The 25,457-nt window shown below is 36.0% G+C and overlaps 1 protein-coding gene across 1 annotated transcript; it reads right to left on the bottom strand.

Moving 5' to 3' along the window:
* Nucleotides 1-2,939: 2,939 nt before the first annotated feature.
* On the bottom strand, nt 2,940-22,060 carry LOC127439800 (leucyl-cystinyl aminopeptidase-like). The gene is made up of 18 exons (XM_051696010.1): nt 21,700-22,060; nt 17,609-18,431; nt 17,329-17,467; nt 15,827-15,958; nt 15,629-15,749; nt 15,311-15,462; nt 14,097-14,210; nt 13,866-13,997; nt 13,591-13,722; nt 13,304-13,452; nt 12,820-12,911; nt 10,942-11,125; nt 8,795-8,951; nt 8,468-8,652; nt 7,928-8,089; nt 7,686-7,826; nt 5,384-5,465; nt 2,940-5,274 (listed from the first exon to the last, which is right to left on the bottom strand). Exons 1-18 carry the CDS (start codon nt 21,716-21,718, stop codon nt 5,143-5,145), a joined length of 3,048 nt encoding a protein of 1,015 aa, XP_051551970.1. The 5' UTR covers nt 21,719-22,060; the 3' UTR covers nt 2,940-5,142.
* Nucleotides 22,061-25,457: the final 3,397 nt, after the last annotated feature.

Here is a 25,457-nt window from a genome sequence, read left to right as displayed (position 1 = left end):
CAGTTACAATTTAAATAATTGGTATTTAGAATACAGTTACATTCAAAAAGTATTTTGATTACTGAAGAGATTACTTTGCATTTTATTGTCATTTGTTTCATTTAATATTTAGTCCTTTCAGATGGAAAACATTTATACATATAAATGATGTGATCAAAAGTGCGTTTGAACAGCGGTGAAACACTTTCTTATGATGTGTTTCATTCATACGAGCAGACAGAGAAGTAAGTTTGAAGTAAGTTTGGAGCACAAGAAATAGAAATAAATGTTGTGTAAATTGTCAGCTTTACGCTAAGATAAAATGCTATTTCTAGCCATTTTACATGCACGTTACTAGGCATGATTATATTTTTTATAAGAAAATTCACGTTGGATCATAATTTCTTTTTTTCTAGTAAGACCTTTGATATTAGAGCAAAAATCATATTCTTGATAATAATTTTTGTATTGTTTTCCTGTAAAAATATCTAAAAATCCTTAAAACAGGATCAATTAGATTTATCTTGTTTTAGAAACAACAATGCATAAGATATTTAGGTTTTTCAGAGAATGTATTTTTAACATGTGTATTTTGTCTTACTGTACTGGCAGAGTTTTTATAGTCAAAACAAGTGAAAAAATCTACCAGTGCTGAAGAAGTAATACAAAGTATTTAGAATACGTTACTGACCTTGAGTAATCTAACGAAATACACTACAAATTACATTTTACAGCATGTATTCTGTAATCTGTAGTGAAATACATTTCAAAAGTAACCCTCACAACCCTGTGCATAGGCTACAAACCTTTAGCAGGATAATGCTTTTAATTGCTGGTGCTCATGGTTACTACATGTATTAAAAGTCTTATATCATAACATAAAGTAAAATAATAAAATTATGAATGAAAAATGAATGTACATGTAAAAATGTAAATGTAATGTAAATGTATATATATATATTTTTTGTATATATTCAAGTGTGTATTCATTAATTAATAATGCATTACCATGGCCCTCGTGAAAAATAATTAGTAATTCCTTCGTGTTTATGTGGTAACACTTGACTCATTACTTATGGGTTACCAGAATTATTTAAAAAAGACCTCCAGCAATATCTAACATGCTGAAGTTAATAATTTGTAATGAACAGAAGAAATATCCCACATGTTGGGCACATACATCTGTAAACTGGCTGTAATACTGTACCAGACACTGTAGCCATGATTTAGAGAGCTGTTACATTCATAAATTAATTCCAGCAAAGAACACACGTGAGGCACATGTTTCTCTGAAGGTGCATTTCATGATCATCTTCACGATATAAACATAATCATTCACATTTCAGACACTATTTATGTTTTGATTAGTAATTAATTAGTAGTTATTTTAATTTAGCCACTGTAAGTATATAGTTCTCAATGAGACAGATCAAATTCAGTAATTATTGATTACCTAACAGTGAACTACCTCAGTCATCAGTTCACTATTACTGATTGGTTAATCATGTTTCCATTTTAGTTAATAGTAGTAACTAAAGTGTTAATATAGTACTACTCATTAATCCTGTATTCATTCCTGCATGATTACCTATTAATGATCGACCATTATTCTAAAGTGTTACCCAATATATGATACCAGTATTGTCAGATTTAAATGCTGATTTGAAACATGTTCTTTGATCGTAATCTTGACCAATCGTTTTTGAGATTTCGGTCTTTCTCCATTCAAGTAGATAGGAGCTGCACTGGCATGACTGGAAATAGTCTCCTGAGAGTGTTACAAACATGGCCGACAGTGGACTGAGTTGCTAGAAAGACTTTGGTTAAACTCACTGCTGTGGTTGCGCAGAGCGATTGCGAGATGATTATCATAATCAGCCTGAGCCTCACGGAGGGCCAAATAAAAATAATTAGCAGGCCGGATTTTGCCCGCGGGCAGTCAACTGTAAAGCCCTGGCCTAACATCTGCACAGCTGTCATAGGTGGAGAATTCTTTAATGAACAAACATAAAAAAACAGCATTTATTTGAAACTGAATAGTCAAATATAACTAAATGTGCATTTATTTGATGTACTTTTGATTAATTTCATGCACCCTTGATGAATAAATATATCAATTTCTTTAAAAAACATAAAAATGTATATAGTAGCTTATAAAAGTGATTCCAAACGTAAGTGTGTAAAGCATGCTGAGTACTGAAGCTATAAACTACAACACAAATAGTGCTACTGCACAAATATTATAGCACAAATTTTAGCTTGGTGGATAGAATTCACAAAACAATATACTTAAATACAATATAATTAAAGTTTGAAACCAACAAACTTAACCACTGCTGGAGAAAACAATCACTTTTGACTCGTCTAAGTGACATCCAGCCCTTATGACAACATTTCGGACCATAATAAACATAAACAATACGATACAGGTCTCTCAGAGGGCTGACGGCACATCCACTGTTTGTTTACCTAGTCATTCATGTTTAATTGTAGGTCTCTTGTTTATTTAAACCACCTCAGCTGCAAGTTTGAAGTTAATCCCTAATTGAGATTTAAATCAGAGTTTAAAGTATTGGAGCAACAGGATTAAATTTAATTCAGATTTACTGTGAAATTTAAATCAGGATCAAATCTATGGTTAAAATGTAACCCTGATTATTTTTAAACAAGGTTTAAAGTTTGGTGCAACAAAATTATCAGATAAACCTTGATTTAATCTAAATTTAAGACTAATCCTGGTTGGTGCAACACACCCCCAGTCTGCCCTATCCATAAAGCAAAATATTTTTCCTATTCTCAGTCAATTTCCCTATTAATCAAGTCACATGATGTCTTCCTTTATAACTGTTCAAACTATTTTCATTGGAAAATAAAGGAAAACAGCGCCATCTGCTGAATTTCAAGAAGGACAACAGCTGAGCTCGTATTAATGTATTTCAAGAATATTTGTTCACAAAATGTTTTTATTAATTCTTTTTTTTTTTTTTTTTTTGTCTTTTATTAAGATGGGCCACTGGTTTCCCATTGTTAAGCAAAATCTTACAAACTTAGAATCCAAATACAGTGTAAAGCTGTTTAACACAAAATAAACAACAGACAGTTTCCCCCACAACTGATCCAAACACGTATATTATTTTTTTTCCCTTGAGGCAAGAAATTTAAAACAACAAATTTTAAAATGCAAGCATATTTAAGCTTTAAACATTTTGCCAAGCCTAACATGCTAAAAACTGGAGTGCCAAAAAAAAGCAGAAAAAAATTCTATAATAAGGCTTTGCTCAAGCAGTAATTTCAGGAGGCAGCGAATGGCAGCCAACGCAATTCAAACCAGGATGAGGGAAATGACAGAAATTAACAGGTGCAAATGAACCCTACAGCATGATAGCAGAAGCAACATTTCAATAATTCCCAAAAAATGGTTGAATAGAAGAACAGTATTTATAACACTCCATTCTGTTTGCTCTTAACCATAAAAATCCAGATACAAGGGAATTACAATCACAGTGCTCGTGTTTGATCAAATCCACAGTCAATAAAACATGAATACATTCATTAATAACTGTAACTCTCCAACATGACATTAGAAGTCTCAAAATAACTGCCATACAGTGTAAGCAATGTTGTTTGTCCAGTAAAGACAAATACATTAATAAAGCTTTTGATTAGGAGCCAAATTACAACTGCTATAATCAAAATAATGACAATGTACCAGTCATATCTGACATTTCATGAGGTCAGTTCACTGAGCTCTAAACCTGGAAGTGTAATTATCATATTAACACAAGATAAATCGAGAGTGACCACAGATTCTCATTTCCTATGGTGAGAACTAACCATCTATTTTTAAGGACACATTAGATCCACAAATGCACACATAAATACACAAATATTATACTCATCATCATCCTGGAAAAACATTCAAAAGTATCCACAAATGCAAAAGGACATTCATGTCTACATATATATTTAAGGCAGAACACAAAAACAAAAAAGCTCTATAAAACACACACACACACACACACACAAAAACTCAATTTATCGTAGCGCAAGAATCAATGTAACATGTGCTTCCTATGTAACAATAAAACTTATTAAAAATATTTTCAGCTTCAGAATGTGCACAGCAAAACCCCAAATTAAAAAGCCAAGTTTTATAAATGCTAACTTAAACTTTGACAATAAAGAAACCTATATGCAAGCCTGCACAAACTTTAGTACATAATATACACACTCAACTCTAATTAGATTATCCAAAATACATCTTGTGCAAAAGATGAAAATTATACGGAAAAAAGGCAAAAACATTTACACAGTACTTGATACACGCATGGCAAACTATGCAAATAATTAAAAACTTTGCCTCCAAACACATAAATAAAGACAAGTAAACAATCGACTGTCTGCACATTTTGCAAATACCAGTATATCTGTGTATGGCAGATCTCTGCTTTAATGCCGAAAAAGGGGGATCTGATGACAGTTCTCTTGTAGCACAATTTCAGCTTTCAATTATTATAAACTAGGAAACTATACATTTTGGCAATGCATGCCAAGGACATATTTAAGAGATACTGAGATTTTGGTCTGTAGCCAATGACATTAAGTAAAAGGGATCAAACGCATCCTGGTATTTCAACAACAACCAGAATTGCCCTGAGCAAGCTAGTACTTTGAATAGTGCAAATATTGCTAGAGGCCAGAGCCATACACATACAGAGTTGGGCCCCCAAAGTGAACCGGGAGAAGACACTGCACCAACTTTTCCAAAGCAGTAATTAATGCTAAAGTTATGAAATGAAATAAGAAACCATATGCTGACTTCATAGTTTCATTTCATGAAAGAAAATGCATCTACTTGACATTAACACACAAACATGTTTATTTACTTATGACAGTATTAAAGGCTTCCTTTTTAAATGTTTGCAGGCAGATATTTGGTAAGCTGGCGAGTACTCAGGAAAATTCCCTATACAATCCCCTGAAAAGAAAATTTTTTACATGGCCGTTTACATCAAAGTAAATGTGCCCTTCTGTATAGACCCTGACCTAACTTTGTACATTTATGGCTCTGGCTGTTGTCATGGTAACATCACTTACAACTGCATGTGCCCAGTGACATCACCTGAGGAGTGAGAGGCATGAGAGAGGAGCCGCCTCCACACACTACAACCAGTTCTGAAGTGTGTTGAGGTTATTCTCCATCCATCGCATGTTGAGCTTAATGGTCTCAATGGCCTCCTGCACGATCCTCATCTGTGAACCTCTGTCCCCCAGAGAACTGAAGAAGTTCTGTACCTGAAAAAAAATAAATAAATAAAATAAAAATAATAATAAAGTACAAATCAAATTAATGAAAACTTTACGAAGCAGAAAAATCAGTATGTCTTCTTTTGGATGAACAGACCTCCGTGAGATGTGTTTTTGTGGAAAACTGACTGGTTGTAGACATTATGATGCTTTGAATAGCAAAAGATCCAACAGGAAACCTTTCGTGAAAATTAAGAAGAATGTTAAATATGCAACTGAGTGCTTTACATGTACAACACAATGATGGTAACTTTCAAAATATGTTAATGGTTTACATGCAAATAAAGTGACAACATATATATATATATATATATATATATATATACATATATATATTTCTGTGTGCGTGTGTGTTAACATCATATTTTTAAATTATTTTTCTCCGGTCACGCATGTGCACATTGAAAAAGCTGACAGAAGGATAATCAAAAGTGTTTACATCTAAAGTTAAAACCAGGTCAAGTTAACACCCTCATGCCACGCCAGATGTGTATGACTTTTTCATCTGCAGAACACAAATTAAGATTTTAAGAAGAATATTTCAGCTCTGTAGTTCCTCAAATTGCAATAGTGACCAAAACATTGATGCTCCAAAAAGTACATTAAGGCAGCATAAAAGTAATCCATATGACTCCTGTGGTTTAATCCATGTCTTCAGAAGTAATATGATAGGTGTGGGTGATAAACAGATCAATATTTAAGTCCTTTTTTACTATAAATCTCCACATTTGACCAGCCCTAACCAGTAGGTGGCGGCAAAAGCACAAAGAATACAAAAAACAAAAGAATGTGGAAATAAACGTGAAAGTGGAGACTTCAGAGGTTTTCAATTGGTGAGGCGCGCCTCCCTTGGGGGGCGCCAGAGAGCCCCAGGGGAGGCGCAGCGCAGGGAAAAAAAACAAACATAACGGTTCCCGTCTGTACACATCTGTCCTGCTAGCTTGTGTGTTAAAGTGTGTGTTATGCATATGCGTGTTGCAAAATGGATCGCTTATTATTGTCTACAATACAAAAGTATACAGGAGAGGAAGCAGATTCCCTTCACCTACACTTACTTATGTGAGTGCGGGTTTTCCGCTTTGACCCTGCTTAAAAGCAAATACCGATCAAGGCTGCAGGTGGAGGACAATTTAAGTTTATTCCTTTCTACTGTGCAGCCCCGCATCGATCACCTGTGCGCATCACAAAGTCAGACTCATTGTTCCCACTGATGTAGGGGCGATGAAACTGAAGAGGCAAAATCGGCAATCAGATTTTTTTTGCTTAACGTAAACCTATATGGAAGTGATTTTTATGCATTTGATACTGTGACAAAACAGCGCTGTCCATCTTGCTGATGTTGTTTGATGTCTGATGTTGATATTTTCAAAGTTGAATTGGCTTAAGTAGCCTAAAATCTCCAAAATAGCTCTTATTCAATTGAGATAACGTTAGTAGCCTGTGACTGTTAATGAACATGTTTCCAGTTTAGTTATTTGACCATCGTGCTGATTTCGTTCTATGTCTGATTTTGTTGGCTCTTTGGTTATAGGGCTATTGAGAATACTTCGTTTAGTTTTTTGACTGTGGATGATTCTGTTCAGAAGGCTAATTTTAACAGTTTCCAAATTGCTTGAATGCGGTAAAAATGTGTTGCAAAGTATGTGTTCACAATATGTTTTAAAAAGAAAGACAAACGTGTTTGAAATGTTTTGAAATAATATAACCTATTTCAAAATGAAATTGAATTTAAAATGGAATATTGATAGCTTAATAAAAAAGTTTCTTAATAAAAAAAAAAATTAAAAAATGTATATTGATGAAACTTATTTTGAGTGGAACATAGCCTAAAAGCAATACTATAATAGTATTACTACTACTACTAATAGTAGTAGCCTAGTAGTACCAATAATAATAGCCTAATTAGTGGTTGGTTGTGGGCACGGCTGTCTTCAAGTTCTCTAGGGGGAGGCTCACTTTCACCCAATTTGAAAACCCCTGCAGTAAAACAAGGACTTAAATATTTATCTGTTTCCCACCCACACCTACTATCTCGCTTCAGAAGACATGGATTTAACCACTGGAATAGAATTGATTACTTTTATGCCTCCTTTATGTCATTTTTGGATCTTCTGAGTTCTAGACACCATTCACTTGCATTGTATGGACCTACAGAACTGAGATATTCTCCTAAAAATATTCATTTGTGTTCTGCAGAAGAAAGAATGTCACTTGCTGGCTTATTATGCGTAATCAGAGTACGAACGTGCATGTAAACGCTGAAAAGCGTCATGGTACTTGCGTCAGATGTGTGGATTTTAAATGGCACTAAACTACTTGTATTAAAATGTTGATCTTAGAACCTATCTTTTTGTAGGAGTTTTGTAGTACTTTTAATATAAAATGAATTCACCACTTACTTTTGACTGATTTTATCCCAGCTTTCCTTTACAAAATCCCAAGCGTAGAGGTACCCAGCAAGGTCCTTGCAAATTGTGTTAATCACAAATGGAAACTCCTGTGTTTGAATCATACTTCCGTCAAGACTTTTTTGTAGAATCCTAAAGGGAAAACCAAATTAAGTGTTAAAGTGTGTAGACAATTCAGAATGAATTAAGGCAAGATAATGTTTCCTTGTAACAAATATATGGTCCAGCCTTACAATATAATTTTTTTTACATCCTGAGTACTGGCCAAAGCCTCCAGTGTCTTGCGCTTCTCTGTGTCACAGATGGAGTGTTTATATGAGTCTAAAAGTGTGGTCCATCCATCTTCTGTTTGGGCAGCAACTTTGAAGACTGTTCTCATGAGGTCACTGGGAATCCTGAAACAACATGGCAAGCACACCATTTATACACAATTATACACACATTAATCACAACAATTAAACACAAATGTGGCAAAAAGGATCAAAAACAAAACTGCATCAAAAGGGGTGTGATGCAGGCAAACAAATCAGGTGTGTACAGATAAATACAGTATACACATTTAAAATATAGATGGCTCAACACATTTACAAGTTTGTGTGTTTACATTTTCTAACTTGCCATGCCATAATAAAAACACATCACTTGACTCCGATCAAGCTAGCCATGATTTGAAAATACACTGTTATCCAGATGAACGCTTATTATGACAATAACAGTAACCCGCAGGAAAAGCACAGAGTCAGCGCTTTCTGAGCATCATTGCTTAAACTTACTGATTAGTCTTGTTGGAAGCCAACCACTGATCAAATATATGTTTAGCCTGTGTTGTGCAGTTGTGTCTGTTCAAGGAACATGCCATCTCCAACAGAGCAGACCTAAGTGTCATCTTAGACACAGAGCTTTCCTGTTCCCATGATTGACTGTCCATCAAACTGCCAAAGTGTTCAGAAATGTAACTCTGAAAAAACAAACCACAAAACATGCAAACAATTTAAAACACTAAATACTTTTTCCTAAGAAAAAACAAACAATTAAAATAAAAAACACCATTTTACTACAACTGCCACACAAGATGTACAATAGCGAAATGCAACACCAACCTTCATTCTAGAGACCAAGTTCAACTCTGATCTTTTGTCAAGCAGTCTGTAGATCTGAGCAAGCTGGAACAGAGCTTCAGTGAGAGGAGCAGTCTCTGTCTCCTTACTGATGTACTCCATTAGATTTAAGACCTGCCTGAAGGGCACCTTGCCCAATCTGGAAAAAAGCATAATCATAATTATGAGCATCCTTAAAGGCAATTGGTAACATTCAGAAATCTTATTTTCCACTTATTAATGGAGGCCTATGGGGATATGACATTTAACATGAATAAATATCAAGATTATAGGGTAAAATTTGACTGTATAAGGGAAAGTATGCTTACAGTTTGAAACAACATAATGGTGAGCTAATGATAGCTGAATTTTCATTTTTCATGAGCTACCACTTTAAGGTTTTTAACATTTTTAATCACCTTTGTGCCTTCACTAGATAATTTTAATGGTCCTGCAGCGTGACAGCTGGATTTTTTAAAGTACAAATATTCAACGTAGTCTCTTAAATCACATGTGGTCACAAAAGCTGCATAGTTGGCTATTGGAATAAGAACATTTCTGTTTAAAATAGTTTTGGATAAAGTACAGCATGTCACAGTGCAACTTTCCAAAAGCATAACATTTCGACTAATCCTATATTTATTTCAAAATTATTTAAAAAAGCATATGATGCTAGAGTACAATATGGTGCGTGCTGGTTTTGATGAGCATTAAAGTATTATGGATATCAATGTGAGATGTTCTATAAATGTACTAAAATCACGGTTCACACATACTGTATAATCAATTGTTTCCTATGAATTTCAATGAAAAGTTAAAAGGGTCATGACATGAGAAATAAGATTTTCCTTGATCTTTTGACATATGAGGCCATTGTACAATAAAAACATGTTGCAAGTTTCAGACTCACTGCAAAAAGAACATTTGTTGAAACCAAGCTGCTAAAATGACTCATCCTCGACTTCCTGCACATTGTGACGTCACACTGTGGTAGACATTTGCATATGACCACCTCCACAACAACACATCAATGCCTACTTTATCTTATCACTTCTGTTGCTCAACGCTAATGGGCGGGGCTGTGAGATGGTAAGTAGAGAGCAGGTCAGTCAAGAGCAGAGAGCCAATCATAACAGTGGGCGTTTACTGTCATGTCTTAGAGAAGCAGCAATAAAACCGAGCGTTTCTGACAGAGTGTCAGTGTGGAAAATAATAATGTTTTACAAATATATGACTGTTTTTTGTGCAAAAAAGTAACGTATTTTCAAGAATAATTCCAAACATACTGTACTCACAAATAGCAATGTTTAGCTGATACAACATTTTAGTGCTGAGCATAACAAGAAAATATTTCATTCATGACTTTTTAAAGATTTTATTAATTTCCATGAATTTTCTTGGCTGGAAAAATCACAATTTCCTTGATGTTTCCAGGCTTTCCTTGACAGGAAACCTGTGCAATCACCTTGTTTAAAGGAATAGTTCACCCAAAAATGAAAATTTGACAAGGGTGGAGTGCAAACTGCCTCTCACGTGACGTATGCGCGTAAGCCTCCTCTGCACAGAAATTCATATGTAGATCCCTTATTAGCAGTTGTTTCTTTGGACCACGGTACTGTTTCCACAAAAAGGCAGTTTATGCAGTGGTCTGAACGAGGAGTCTGAGGCATCTCCTCAATCATTCACTTGCATTCAAACCGATTCAAACAGCTCTGACCGTTCCAAGATGGCGCCACAGTAGACGTATCCAAACCAGCCGAATGAGGCATCTATGAATGATTATCTATAATCCTCTGTTGTAATCAACACTGCGGTTCTGTTTTTTTCATTAAATATTGATCTATTTCTTACACACACCTAGCATTTCACTTCAGAATACATTAATGAATCAACTGGAGTCATATGGATTACTTTTATGAAGGCTATATTTGCTTTTTGGAGCTTCAAAAAGTCGGCACCCATTCACTTGCATTTTATGGACCTACAGAGCTGAACTATTCGTCAACATTTTTTTGTGTGTTCGGAAGAAGAAAGAAAGTCATACACATCTGGGATTGCATGAGGGTGAGTAAATGATGATAATTTTCAGTTTTGGGTGAACTATCCCTTTAAGTCTTGTCTAATAACTGTAAAGTTCCCTTGAAATCTACCTGGAGAGAGAAAAGATGTTATTGATGAGTGCTGCTCTGTCCTCACGGGGAAGAATGTTCACGTCCACGCTCAATGCCTCCTTCAACGCCAACCACCCCTCAACGTCATAATTTACTATGTAGAAGCCATCGCACCTGTAGTTGAACTTCAACCACTTCACTTGAGCTGGGAGTTTTAATGTGGCTGTAAAAGATTTCAAGTGACAAAATGATGAACACATCATGATCTAGTTTCTAGTAGCCAGACGTTTGAATACAGCATCTAGTCGGGCCCTCATTGTAGCTATTTCTGGCCAAGAACCACCCACATAATACAGCAGAGGTTCTCAACGGGGGCGTTCAAAGGATGCCGGGGGAGCTGAGAGCAAATTAGTAGAGAGGGGGGCAATGGTTACAAATGGGGGGCGTTTATCAGTCATAATAATCAAATCTAGTTCCTCTTTGCATTAAAACGTTTATCTAGACTTGGAGTATATCAGTTGGTTCTCAATTATACGGGTTGGTACATATTTGTACTGTGCTTCATCTGATTTTGAAGTCTAGCGACACATCTAAAGTATCTGGTTAAGCAGTGTCAAATACACAGGCAGAGGCACAACCTCAGCTAATGCACCTGTATGGCTCTGTAGATGGATACGGCTCAATGGATAGAGCAGCCAAGTGCAAAGCTCTTAAAGCTCGAGCTCTTAAATTCACAGCTTTGCGAGAATCAGTGAAAAGCAAGGCGTGAGAAGCGGAAACCATTTGAATTCCGCACAGAATTCTACATCACCAACCTTGAATTTACTATAGTAACACTAACTTTAAGCAGAAACAGATTTATAAAAAATATCATATCACTACTTCAGCTCTATTAAATTTGTCATAGGCTACATTAAGGGACTGAGGGAATATAATTATCTTTTGCTACAACTTATATTTTGTATTTATTGTTTTTACATGTGTATAGAGTAGATCTACTGTTTATAATTACAAAAATGCCATAGTTTGTTTTATAGAAATCATGTTACATCTAACCATGGTAGTGAAGATCCATGCTTCCATGTGTTTACTATGGTCTTGTTACAAATTCCACTGTTAAAACTGTAAAAATAAATAATTCATGAATAAATTAAACGTTTCAAAAATATATTAACAATATCACTTTTATTATTAGTTTCTGTCTTCGCATTTTCATTTTATAGGCCCCAGATATAGCCCTCCATCTGCCTGAATTCAAGAAACGCAAGGTTTGGTCTCACATTCATGACGCGTAAGCCTGCTGAATTTATTAACAAAACTTTACAATTATGCAATGCATCGAAGTTGCATTGAGCAAATTAAGCAAATAACACAAATATTGAGTTTTGTTTTTTTTTTTTGGTACAAATTATGTCACATAATTGGGGGTGGCTGGGGTAAGGGAATGAAGTGTGTGGGGGGGCGTTCATCAAAAAAAGGTTAAGAACCACTGTAATACAGGAAGAGACTGACTGACTAATAATGCAACAAGCAACAGTTTTTGTTTTTTACATGCTGTTTAGGGAGCAGAGTTAACTGAAATAGACTAATAATACCACACACACACACACACACACACACACACACACACACACACACACAGCATTCTTTGCAAACTGATGTGATGCATGCTTGGAATCAGCGCTTTCGTCATTTTTGTGTGCAGTGTGCATTTGATTGTGGGCGGTCCGTGGGTGTGCTGTCTGAGACCATCAATGATCAAACATTTGTATAACACAATACACAGGGCTAACAACCGCATGTTTTGCTAAACTGTGGTGCTGATTCAGCACATTGACTTTACAATATACAATAATCAAATCTGAAGCCAGTTTTCCCATAGCTGGTTTCCCATGTGATGTAAGTGACAATTTTCACCTGTTTTGTCCTTGAGATGGAATACTTGCTTGCAGGAGCTGAGAGCACCACAGCTGTCATTTACATACGTCAGGGGAATATGCCACAAACTGCTACAGGAAAAAAAAAAAAAGAACTGTGGTAAGTGTGGATCACTTAACATTGGTTCAACATTACTAAAGGCTGACTTCACATAAATGTTGCTTTTACTACAGACCGATCTAAGACTTTGACTCCGATCAATAAAGCAAAGCTTGTCTGACCCTTTGACACCTTAAAACAAAAACAGCATTCTATCCCATGAGATGTGACATCAACAAACCTTGTAAAAAAAGTAAGCTGATTTGTAGTAGAGTTAGCCTTTAAAGAGGAAATTCAAGTACCTAATTTAGTACAAAGAGGCTAAAGAACATTACTAACCACCTGCAGACAGATCTAATCTCATCCTGGCACTTTACGGGACATTTTTAGATCAATGTTCAAAGCTGCTGTAAAAGTGCAATACCTGTGGTTGGTGCTTTCAGCATTCAGATGGAAATGTTCTTGGGTCAGTGTCACTTGAGTGCCGTTTCTCTTTACTGTGACCAGAGGGAAGCCCTTCTGTACAGTCCAAGTATTCATCATCTGCACTATATTGAAGGGTTGTTTACTCACCTATGTAAAACAAGTGCAGATGTCAGCACAATGTTACAATTACATGCATAGGACATGCATTTGATTTTTATCGTTAATGCTGAAATGCTATCAGTGCATGGCCAGTGGAGAGTTTTTTTAATTTTCATTAGGCCTGACCTGGGAAAGACTGTTCCATAAGTCTTCACTTTCTGTGTTTCTGAATGTATACATCTGCAAATATTCAATCACTCCTTTTCGAAACTCTTCACCTGTGAGTGTTGCATTGAGCATAAGAAGTATTGAAGCCCCCTTGTGAGAAGACAGAAAACATGTTAATATGCACACAAGTTCGAAGAATAGCATACAATCAAGGAGAAATAGTAACTTTGTGCTATTTTCAAAAGCGGGTAAGATGAAGCCTGTAAACAAGCAACAGGTCATTTATGCTATACCTTCTCATAGGACACAGAGTCAAACATCTCTTCCACCTGCTCTGGGCTGCTCACTACAGTAGACACTGGGTGAGACGAGTTCAATGCGTCCTTGGCCAGTGCTCTGAAACGAACGCTTAAGAATTCAGTGTCCTGGAAATGAATGAGGCAAAAGAAGATTAATAAAACATTAAAACCTACAAGTATGGATTGAAACAAAAGGTATATTTCTTCATGTAGACTAAAACTTACTATGTCAAGGTCAGGGAACACAGTTTCAATTGATGTATACTGCATGTAGGTTGCAAATCCTTCATTCAGCCAAAGATCATTCCACCATCTCATAGTGACCAGATTTCCAAACCACTGTAAAGAAAAAGTAACAGTATAGAACAGGACATATTACAGGAACAGGAAATGGCTTTCAAAATCATGCTTGGATTTTGAGTTTTATAAATCACACTGTTTGTAGTACACCCGTGCAACGATGACTTGCAACACTATTGGTGTAGCCCCAAGTGCGGTATGTGTGAACTCTGATATGGTTCAAAATTGGTAAGAAAGAGAGCAAACCATCCTAACTTGTGTGAGTGAACCGCTGCTGATGATGTATTGTAATGTGCTTGTCTTCGAATATTCTGGGTTCAGTAGAAGTTAAGCTCAACTGACAGCATTTGTGTCATAATATTGATTACTGGCAAAAATATTTTCAACTTGTTCATTGTTCATTTTATATCACAATTAACGTAAGGCACTTACAAAGGAAGTGAACGGGGCCAGAACACAGACATTAAAATACGCACGGTTTTAAAAGTATCGCCACAAGACGTAAACATTATACATGTTAACATGATTTTAGCATGATACAATCTCTTTTACTGTGGTAAAAATATTAGTTGTGATATATAATGTAATAACTTCGCACTGAAAAGGTTAATAAGTGATTTTATCAAACTAAAATCATGTTAACATATATAATGTTTACATCTTGTGGCTATACTTTTTAAACACTGTGTATTTTAATGTTTATGAACTGGCCCCATTCACTTTTGCGATTTTTGCTCTTTATTCCTTTTTAAACAAATGAGGAACAAGTTGAAAATATTTTTTGTGGTAATCGATATTATGCCACAAATGCTGCCAATTGAGCTTAACTTGTACTGAACCCAGAATATTCCTTTAACAGTGAAACTGGTGACTTCTCCCACATGGTAAACAGCTGTGGTACTACTCACGTGTATGACATAGACATACTCCATGTTCATGCCAAAATAATACAATGTGAAAAAAGGAAGGAGAAATCAGGTTTATCTTCAATATACCCAGCTGGGTTAAAAGATAACACTGTACAATACCACTAGGCACGCACAGAATCTCTGTTTCACATCAAGTGTGATGTAAACTGTTTGAATGTGACTATTATTACCCTGTCATGGGAACATTACTTTTTTTAGAAACTTAATTACCTGGTGGGCAAGTTCATGAGCAATGACAGAGGTCACCAGTTGCTTGTCTATAGGGGAGGAATGATTCCCCACTAGCAGAGTTGTCTCACGGAATGTAATTAGTCCCCAGTTCTCCATGGCTCCAGCAAGGAAGTCAGGAATGGCCACTAAATCTATTGATTATGCAAGGACACTTGGTCAAGGCAGCTGACAGAAATAAACACTTAAAACATTAAGCTTGTTATTTGTAAAACATCATTAAAGTGTACTTCTCATTATCCCAGTAATCTAATAATCCCTGTTTGAAGTTTGAGTTTCTGTAAGGGAAGGCTATCTCACCCAACTTGCTTAGCGGGTAGTCAATTTCAAAGAATGTGTTGTAGAACTCCAACAATTTGCCAGCTGTTTCCAAAGCATAATACACTTGGTCCCTCTTGTCTGGAATGGCATACACAGACACCTGCACAACATTTGGAAAGAATAATTAACTATACCAGCATGTACTACAGTTTTCAATAAATAAATAAGTATACATACCATTGTTTTAGAGACATTCTTACTGACACCGCTGAATTCGGCCACAATAAATGCAACCAGGTAAGTGCTCATATTAACACTTTTCTCAAACTCATCTTCTTGAAGCCCATTGTTTAAATTAGAGGTTGTGGCCTAGAAAATAATAAAAATGTATCAGTAATAAGATTACCTAACATACATATTATAATTTGAGATAAACTTGCATAATAGTATAATACTAACAAACCACTTATAAATATATAAAATGTTGTACGTGACAATTTAAAGGTGCCTTCAGTCATCTTATTTATGTTGTGCTGGAAAATATGGCAGTTGCCTTGGAATTACACTGACACCCAGGGGCATGGACACAACATCATTCAAACGCAATAGTTTCTAAAGCCATCATATAATTCACTAAATCAAGTCAACCATGATTAATTTAATCCATGAGTGAAAGTGTCCAATAACAGGATGGTTAGTAGTGTTTGGCTGGTCATGTGATCCTAACATGGCCATCTCAATGAGGGGACACTCTCCATGTAAAATAAAACAGCATTTATAAGGTTACTGATATGACTGGAGCCTTCATCTCATGTGAGTGTAAAATAGCAAAAATACTATTTGCTTCTTCAGTATTAAAACTTTTTCTAATGAAGAAAAAATTACTGAGTGCACCTTTAACCAAATTGCAATAAACAGATTTTATGTATTATACCCTGTTTCCACCTGGTATTAAGATGCATTTTTGGTGATCCGATCAACATGTGGTCAGTACTAAATACAGGTCTAAACAGGGTCTAAAACGTTTTGTGATTGTAATGCAATAACCACATACGAATGTGGTCAAAAACGCATTCAACTGCATCACATTTGATGTGTAAACGCTAATCCGTCCTGTATGCGTCCCGGCAGCATAGAAGCGCCACCCCTCACCTGTCAATCAACCGCTGTGCTAAAAGAAAGTTTAAGCTTTGTCGGTTACAAGCGGTTTAAACAGTAAATAACCGTCCGATCGGAAAACGTTGAAAAGCGGATACAAACACAAACATGAGAACTTCACGGCTCTCCTTCAGTGTGTCTGAAATCAACATTCAGGGACACTTATGTGAAGCACGAACATCTGCAGCTCAGGTTAATACAGGCAATCCACTAAAATAATGGACAATTCTGCTCGAAATGTTGCGTTTGTGCTTAGATTAAATTTCAGCTGCATCTGGGAGAAATAGCGTACCGTTTTTTTCACACTTTGTCTTTTCTGACTTTGTTGCGGTTTATTATCATGCAGGAACACACTGACATAGTGACTGATGTATGTCGTCATGAAACAGAGTCCCTCCCTCCAAATCCGATCACAAGTGACCACAGGAGACGCATTTAAGTGACCAGGTGTAAACAGTGATGTGTATCACCTGACCAGATGTGATCGGATCACCTGAAACGCATCTTAACCCCGAAACGGTGTCTTAGCCTCTTAAATTAAAGGACAAAGAAGAAAAAAACTAATAAATTGGCATAACTACCTTAGGCATGTTTGAAAGGCTGATGTACTTGGGTTCTCTTGTTATCTTGATTAGAAAAGTAGATTTAAAAGCTGGCTCATCAAAACAAGGAAAAGCCTTTCGGGCTGCCAGGGGTTCAAACTGAGTAGCAGCCAAAACTCTGGAAGAAAGTTGGAGCAAATTACAGGAAGTGTGTGAGAGGACTTAAGACTGTCAGTCAAAACAATGGAGCTGAAGAGTTAATTCAAAACTGTCTTAAATATCTAGAAAGTTACACAAAGGTTAATTGGGCTACAATTACCTCTTGGTACCAGTTGTATCGACATAGGAGCTGTTGTAGAAGCCATCATAGCTGCTGGAGAAGTTTGCTGTGTAGTCAATCTTTAGAACATACTGTCCCTTCTTAAGATCCTCTGGAAATTTGATGGCAATCTGCTGCCATGGTTTGTACTCCAAGATCTTGACCTCCTTACTTTCAAAAGTGGCCTTGATTATTTTCATATCAGAGCTGTGCAGGACTACCTTCTTCGTTTCCTGCAAGACTTGCACAATTATCAACACATTTCCTTGGAAGGACATGGAGGTCAGGTTAGGATGAATTGATATATTGTAATGCACAGGGTGTACACTAACTGGTAACCTCAACTCTGTCCATGGGAAAAGTTCTCCACTTGAGGAAATGGGATAGACAGTGTCCATGGTCGAGTTGGCCTTCTTACAGCCATCTTGGGTGAAAGTACAACGTGGCAGGAAGTAGATGACCATGATCAAGGAGGCCACCAGCACAAAGATGAGAACTCCTACCACCATTGTTTTAGCAGAAAGCATCGAGCACCATCCGGAAGGTTGTTGGCGGGTGTAGGATGAGGCAGCACTACGCTGGCTGGAACTGCGGTTCATGAAGGACATTCCAAGAAGCCGAGCAGATGACTCATAGTCTTCCTCATCTTCATCCAGGTCGTTTTCTCCCAGGCCTCGGACTAACAGTCGTGAGCTCCGTGGTTCATAGACCACATCGTCTGAATCTATGGGATAGGATGGGGTCTCCTTTGCCAAATCCACCACATCTGGCTCTTCCTCAAACATGCTGTTCTCAATCATGTTCCTGGGCAGTGAAGCTCTTTCTGTAGGTTACAGTGGCAACAGACAAAATGTGAATGAAAGCGCTGTTGTTGGAAGTGGCTTCTTGTTGACAAGCAGCATAACCGATGTCATGTAGGGTTACTGCAAATGTTTCAGAACTATTTTATAGTCTGTTTACATAAGCTTTCTATGTCATAGTGTAAAGTCAACATATGAAAGTGAAACTTAAGATGTAGGACAAGCAACATTTCATGCACCTTGAAGAAGTGTTGAAGACTTTGAGAAGGTTCCAGTAAATCCTTCAACCCTACATTACCACAAGCTGTGACCAATGCACTACATAACATACTTTATCCTTAGTCAAATGTTTGTTAAACTACTGTGACTGTCTGCATAAGATTTGTCAATACCCTGATAGAAAATAAACTGACCGCATTCTTCCTCTTTCGACTTCCTCATTCAAGAGAGAATTAGAATAACTGAATAGAATGACAAATCATGGCACAATGTCTGAGCAAACACAGTGATCAAATTACCCTGTTTAACACAGAGCTTGAAACCACAAATGTCCTACCTACAGACCTTGGGGTCAATCTCAGGTTTGTTGCACAAATACTAATTTTTTTTTTTTTTGTGATTATTTTTGTATTGTGCAGTAACCTGAAATTTGACAATTCATATGTGTGATTTAATATTAGTGTAACCCTTTCATTTAGCACTGTGCACAGTTTGTGAATTTTGCAGCCATAAACACATCACCCATAAATAAAAGAAGCCTTTTCATAAACCATTAGGATTTTTTTCATTGTGACATTATTTTAATGACAATTAAATGATACTGAATTTAATTTAATTTTTTATTTTAAAATATTGAAAGTGAACAAATAAACATGAATTTAACATTAAAACAGTTGTGTTTGATCTAATTCATAAATTATTATTATTATTTTTATAATTTATATATTATTTAGACACAGATATAAATATGATACCTTTTCTTAAAATAAAACCAATGCACCCCATTTTTTAATTTTTATTGGAATTTCCATTAGTTCATTATTCAATGGTGATATGCATTAGATTCTCATTATTACTATATTACAACATATAATACCAAGGGTTTTTTTTGAATGACAACAATGAGAATGTGGGAGTGTGTTTAATTAATTGTCATGAAAGTGAGGTCACAAAGTTAATAGATTAGATTAGATATACTTTATTGATCCCACAAGGGAAATTGTTATGTTACAGCAGCATAGTCAACAAACATTAGGCTAATGTTCCTAAAAAATAGCCTTCATTTTCATATATATATATATACATATATATATACACACACACACACTGGCAGCCAAAAGTTTGGAATAACGTACAGATTTTGCTGTTTCGGAAGGAAATTGGTACTTTAATAAACCAAAGTGGCATTCAACTGATCACAAAGTATAGTCAGGACATTACTGATGTAAAAAAACAGCACCATCACTATTTGAAAAAAGTCATTTTTGATCAAATCTAGACAGGCCCCATTTCCAGCAGCCATCACTCCAACACCTTATCCTTGAGTAATCATGCTAAATTGCTAATTTGGTACTAGAAAATCACTTGCCATTATATCAAACACAGCTGAAAGCTATTTGGTTCATTAAATGAAGCTTAACTGAGTTGCCACAGTATGCAATAGACTGGCACGTATTAAGGTCAATATTAGATCAAAAATGGCAAAAAAGAAACAGCTTTCTCTAGAAACTCATCAGTCAATCATTGTTTTGAGGAATGAGGAATGCTTGAAATTGCCAAAAAACTGAAGATTTCATCAAAGGTTACACTACAGTCTTCAAAGACAAAGGACAACTGACTCTAACAAGGACAGAAAGAGATGTGGAAGGCCAGATGTACAACTAAACAAGAGGATAAGTACATCAGAGTCTCTAGTTTGAGAAATAGACACCTCATGTGTCCTCAGCTGACAGCTTCATTGAATTCTACCTGCTCAACACCAGTTTCATGTACAACAGTAAAGAGAAGACTCAGGGGTGCAGGCCTTATGGGAACAATTGCAAATAAAATGCCACTTTTGAAACAGAAAAACAAAAAGAAAAGGTTAGAGTGGGCAAAGAAACACAGACATTGGACAACAGATAATTGTAAAAGAGGGTTATGGATCTTAACCCCATTGAGCTTTTGTGGGATCAGCTAGACTGTAAGGTGCGTGAGAAGTGCCCGACAAGACAGCAACATCTATGCTACAGGAAGTGTGGGGTGAAATGTCACCTGAGTATCTGGACAAACTGACAGCTAGAATGCCAAGGATCTGCAAAGCTGTCATTGCTGCATGTGGAGGATTTTTTGATGAGAACTCTTTGAAGTAGTTTAAGAAGTTCTGAACATTTTGTTTTCAAATTGTAATAGTAATTTTTCATGTTATTAATGTCCTGACTATACATTGTGATCAGTTGAATGCCACTTTGGTGAATAAAAGTACCAATTTCTTTCCATAAGAGCAAAATCTGTACATTATTCCAAACTTTTGGCTGCCAGTGTATACTAATATAAAAGATAACTTCTATTTCATTAATTTGATGTTTAGGCAAAATAAGACCTGAACACGTTCTTGACTGGTTTTGTGAGGCTCACCCTGTTATCAGCCAAACTTTTATTCAGAAAGTCAAAAAGAACAAGCAATAGAAGGTATTTTTTCTTCTCCATTCACTGGCTGTTAGTTAGAAGGCTCAAACTTGTGAACCAAACAACGAAGACAGAAGACAGAAATTCAGTCTCATATTAAGAGATCTGATGACTACAATCACATGAACTCAAATTGCTGACAGACAGAAAAGCATCACGTGAATGCCAGTCATCAAAACAACACACTAATGATTCTATTTCCTCCTATTACCTCCACCATAAACAATAATACATAATCATATCTATTATCATTCTATCATTCTTCAGCAGAGGTGATGTCATGTCCTTATACTTCTGCTGTTGTACACTATAATAAACTTTCAATGCACTGTTACTGTTTATGCTAATTATATATCTGTCTGTCGGCTAGCATGGAGTTTGCATGCATGTTGTCTTTATGTATTCAACCAAATTAGCTCTATAACTGACTCTGTATTCACTGTTATAGAATCATTGCCATAATAAAAGACGTTATCACACTACGAGAGTAACACTTTATGGGACTGCATTGAATTATTCTTATAAAGCGAAGTGGCTAGTAGCCTGTTAGCCGATAACTTTTGACAGTGGCAGTGCACAGACATTCGCGTGTAAATAAAGAGTCTATAAGTGAGAGAATCTTACCGCTTTCAAACGACTCCATGATTAGATGTCAACAATTCAGTCTGAAGTAAAAACAAAACAAAACAAAAACGATTCCTCTTGGAGCTGAAAGGAGGTTTATTCGAAGAGACACACATTCACTAAACGCTGGAACGCATCATCAGATCAACTGGTGCTAGTTTAGCTTTGTTAGCAAGGTCTACAGCTCTCTGACTAATTTCACCGAATTAAAATCATCGATCCGCACAGCAAGTACCGAGAGGGGTTTATTGAGCCATTGCAGCAGCACACTGGCTATGGCACATATCGGTATAACAGAGGACACAAGCTGAAAGTGACATTCACTGCTGTGCGACAAGCGACTTGTGCTTTACTTCCTCCTGCTGCTGCACTCCTAGAAATTACACACTGTACAGACTCGTTGGCCTATTGATCGTCTTTAAAGACAACTTCAGATATATTCACACTTAGAACTGAAGGAGAATGGAAAATGCACAAGAACAAATGTTTGGTTAAAAAAATAAACCAAGCTAAACAAATAAACAAGTAATAAAAAAGAGACACACACAATTCAAACAAATTCATCATATATAAAGACAACATCAGATATATTCACACATATAGAGAGAATATAAAGAGGATGAAAAAGTCTATGAATGGAAAAAGCAGAAGAACAAACGTGTGTGTGTGTGTGTGTGTGTGTGTGTGTGTGTGTGTTTTAATAAATAGCTATATTCATACATAGAAGTCAAAGAGGATGGAATGGTTTAAACTGCAATTAAAAAAATTACTTTAGAAGCTAAATGAGATGATATTTTGCCTTGTTTTCAGAGAAATCTATAAAAAATTGTAATGTTTATGCTTATAACAAGAAAAAAATTATTCACATTTTATTTTCTTACCCCATTGGCAATTAGCTTTTCATGATTTAAGCATAAACCTTAATATATTTTGTTAGATTTATCTGAAAACAAGATCTCTCATGTCATCATTCTCAAGTAATTTTTTCATGTTTAAATGATGTTTCGATATTTTTATCGGAAAATAAGACAACAATCCTCATGTCTACTTTGTAGTGTAGACCTTTCCGTCCTCTTTCACTTATGCATGAACATATCTGAAGTTGTCTTTACACATTACATTTTCATAGCTATTCCTTTTTAAAACAAGCATTTGTTCTTGTGCATTTAAAACTATAAATAAAGTATTAAAAAAAATTGGTAATAAATAAATAAACACACATATATATATATATATATATATATATATATATATATATATATATATATATATATATATATATATATATTGAATATAGGCTATATATGTAATTCATACCAATGGCTCCATATTCCAGTCGATTTAAATGGTTTGCAGGTTCCATGCGCTGACACAGAGTGTCATGCTCAAGAAAAGCGCAACACTGCCACTGTTCAGCAATTTGGACTATCACATGCAAACAATTTCACTGTCAGGGCCTATTTATTTTTCTGTAAAAACACACTACAATAGGCTGGTGTACTCTTAAGAGCCTGCAGTGTGCAGCACATTTGGGAACCAAGAGAACAGTTAAAAAATAGTTGTGTCATTGTCCTCAAAGAACAGCAGTATACTGTTTACTATGGGGCCAGCTCTTCCCACTATCAGCACTACAGTCACAACCATTCCAATAAGAGATATACACATTATACAGTAATCCTAGACTGCCTGGAGCCATCTCTATCGGCCAGATATGTAAATAAGTTATCTACAAATATGCTAGATGTCCCATTTGCTGTTGGCAACGTGGTCCACCACAATCAGTTACCGTACTTTATCAAGGGAAAGACGTTTTATGAATCATGATTGCTGATTTTTTTTTACTTTTTTTTAATGAAGCTGGTGGGTTGTAAATAGAAAAAGAAATATGGTTCAACAAAATACGACAAAATGAAATATGGAAATGAAATACGGTCAAGGCTAATGTTCAAATCAAATGGAAAAACAGGGCATTAGCTTTACCCTTAGACTTCAGCATACATCATCTTAATACATGCTTATTTCATTCACAGCATTTTATACATTTAACACATGCTTAAACACACACAGTATTTTATGCATTTAACACATGCTTAAATCATTCACAGTATTGTATGCATTTAACACATGCTTAAATTGCTCAAAGCATTCCATGCATTTCCAACCAGGACATGTACAACAGTTTAAAACAATAAAATTCTCTTTACACATGTTGTCATTACACATGTTCGCTCAACTGGAAAACACTCTGGGCTATAAATCGTTAAATAAGACATTAATACTAAACTTACATACCCAGTCATCACACGTATGCAGCAAATGTGGTCAAACTCCACACATGCAATCCATATGCATATTACAAAAAAATTCTCCATTTGGCTACATTCTCCCCTGCTAAAAGTCATTGTCCCCGATGACTTAATACATATTTCTCAATTCTTTAACAGCTTCTCTAAATAACACACTACCCAGGCTTGTTAAAACCTGAGAGAAGACTTCAGGACTGAGTAAAACAGCATCGCATGCTGATTTTGGCTCATTAAATGGGTTTGAGTGTATGCCAGCATTGGCTCTTTGAGCTCTTCTTGGTGCTGGTACAGGCTTTTTCATCTCTGGTTCAGACACCCTAGGAGACATGCCAGTCTCAACTCTCTCTGGTACTGAACATTGTTGTTCAATGTTCCCTGAAATCAGTACAGGTTTACCTATAAGGGCTTCAGTGGCTGACACAGGGTTTTCAGGGTTCACATTCTCTGTCTCTTGCAGACTAGGATATGTGACCTCTTCTTATACAACAAAATCAGGATCAGAATGCACAACCTCCACCTGCTCAGAAACAGATTCTCCCCTCGATTGTGGTGTCGTGGGAGAATGGCTTTCAATCACCTCTGGCTTAGGAACAGAGTTAACAAAAAGCGCGAGTCAAATCTATGGACTCTCTTTATAGGAACACCCTCAAGGTTCTCAATGGTATGTGTGGTTCCCTGCACATCTATTACCCTGTATACAGTAGGACCCCATTGAAGGGGTGGATTTTCAAAATCCTTTTATTTTTTTACAAGTTATACCTTATCTTTTATCGTCCTCATTTATTATTATATTAATACATTTTCTATTTTTCTTTTCCTATAAGGTGCAAGTAACATGTATGTACTCTGAGGGGTGACTGAGGGTCTGGCCTATACCAGGAGCGCAGTAAAAGTGATTACTCATTTAGCCCGGCTTCTGGAGAATATGCGTTTACTGTATCTTCAAATCAAATTTTCTATAACCATTTGATTCTATTTTATTCAATCATTAATTGTATGAGAGAGAGAGAGAGAGAGAGAGAGAGAGAGAGAGAGAGAGCGAGACAGAGATATTTTAGTTTCTTTAATGTGATATTATACTATGTTTCGTTTGGCCTTGTATATGTTTTCTGTGTTTTCTCTGTGTTCTCTGTGTGTCTTAATGTTCCACAGATGATGAGGTCCAACATTCCAGCAAGTCTTAGGAGGAGAAGATAGCACCGATACATTGAATGTCTAGATAACTTACAGTATGTCTCTGAATTATTTACAGTTATTGTGCCCTCTCAAACGTGATTTTGCCATTGTCAAAAACAACTTCCAAGGATTTTAATTGCTCTCCTTGGTACCCCTTTGATGTAAAGGAATAAGGAGTAACCATAACTGATAGCTAACCTCTGATATCTGACCATAAGTTTGTTTCAACAAAGGATGGGACCTCGATTCATGTTGTGGCTAACAATTATTATTTGC

This window comes from Myxocyprinus asiaticus, chromosome 4 (assembly GCF_019703515.2).
Source record: "Myxocyprinus asiaticus isolate MX2 ecotype Aquarium Trade chromosome 4, UBuf_Myxa_2, whole genome shotgun sequence".
In the NCBI taxonomy this organism is placed as follows: domain Eukaryota; kingdom Metazoa; phylum Chordata; class Actinopteri; order Cypriniformes; family Catostomidae; genus Myxocyprinus; species Myxocyprinus asiaticus.
The sequence above is the reverse complement of the archived record's forward strand: the minus strand, read 5'-3'. Positions and strand labels throughout refer to the sequence as shown.

What these genes read in the sequence shown, in the direction of transcription:
- LOC127439800 (XM_051696010.1), bottom strand. An exon ending in CCATCTCAAGGACAAAACAG is followed by an intron (nt 11,126 to 12,819) that starts GTGAAAATTGTC and finishes AATCTTTTACAG; the next exon opens with CCACATTAAAACTCCCAGCT. An exon ending in ACTTGGTCTCTAGAATGAAG is followed by an intron (nt 8,653 to 8,794) that starts GTTGGTGTTGCA and finishes TTGTTTTTTCAG; the next exon opens with AGTTACATTTCTGAACACTT.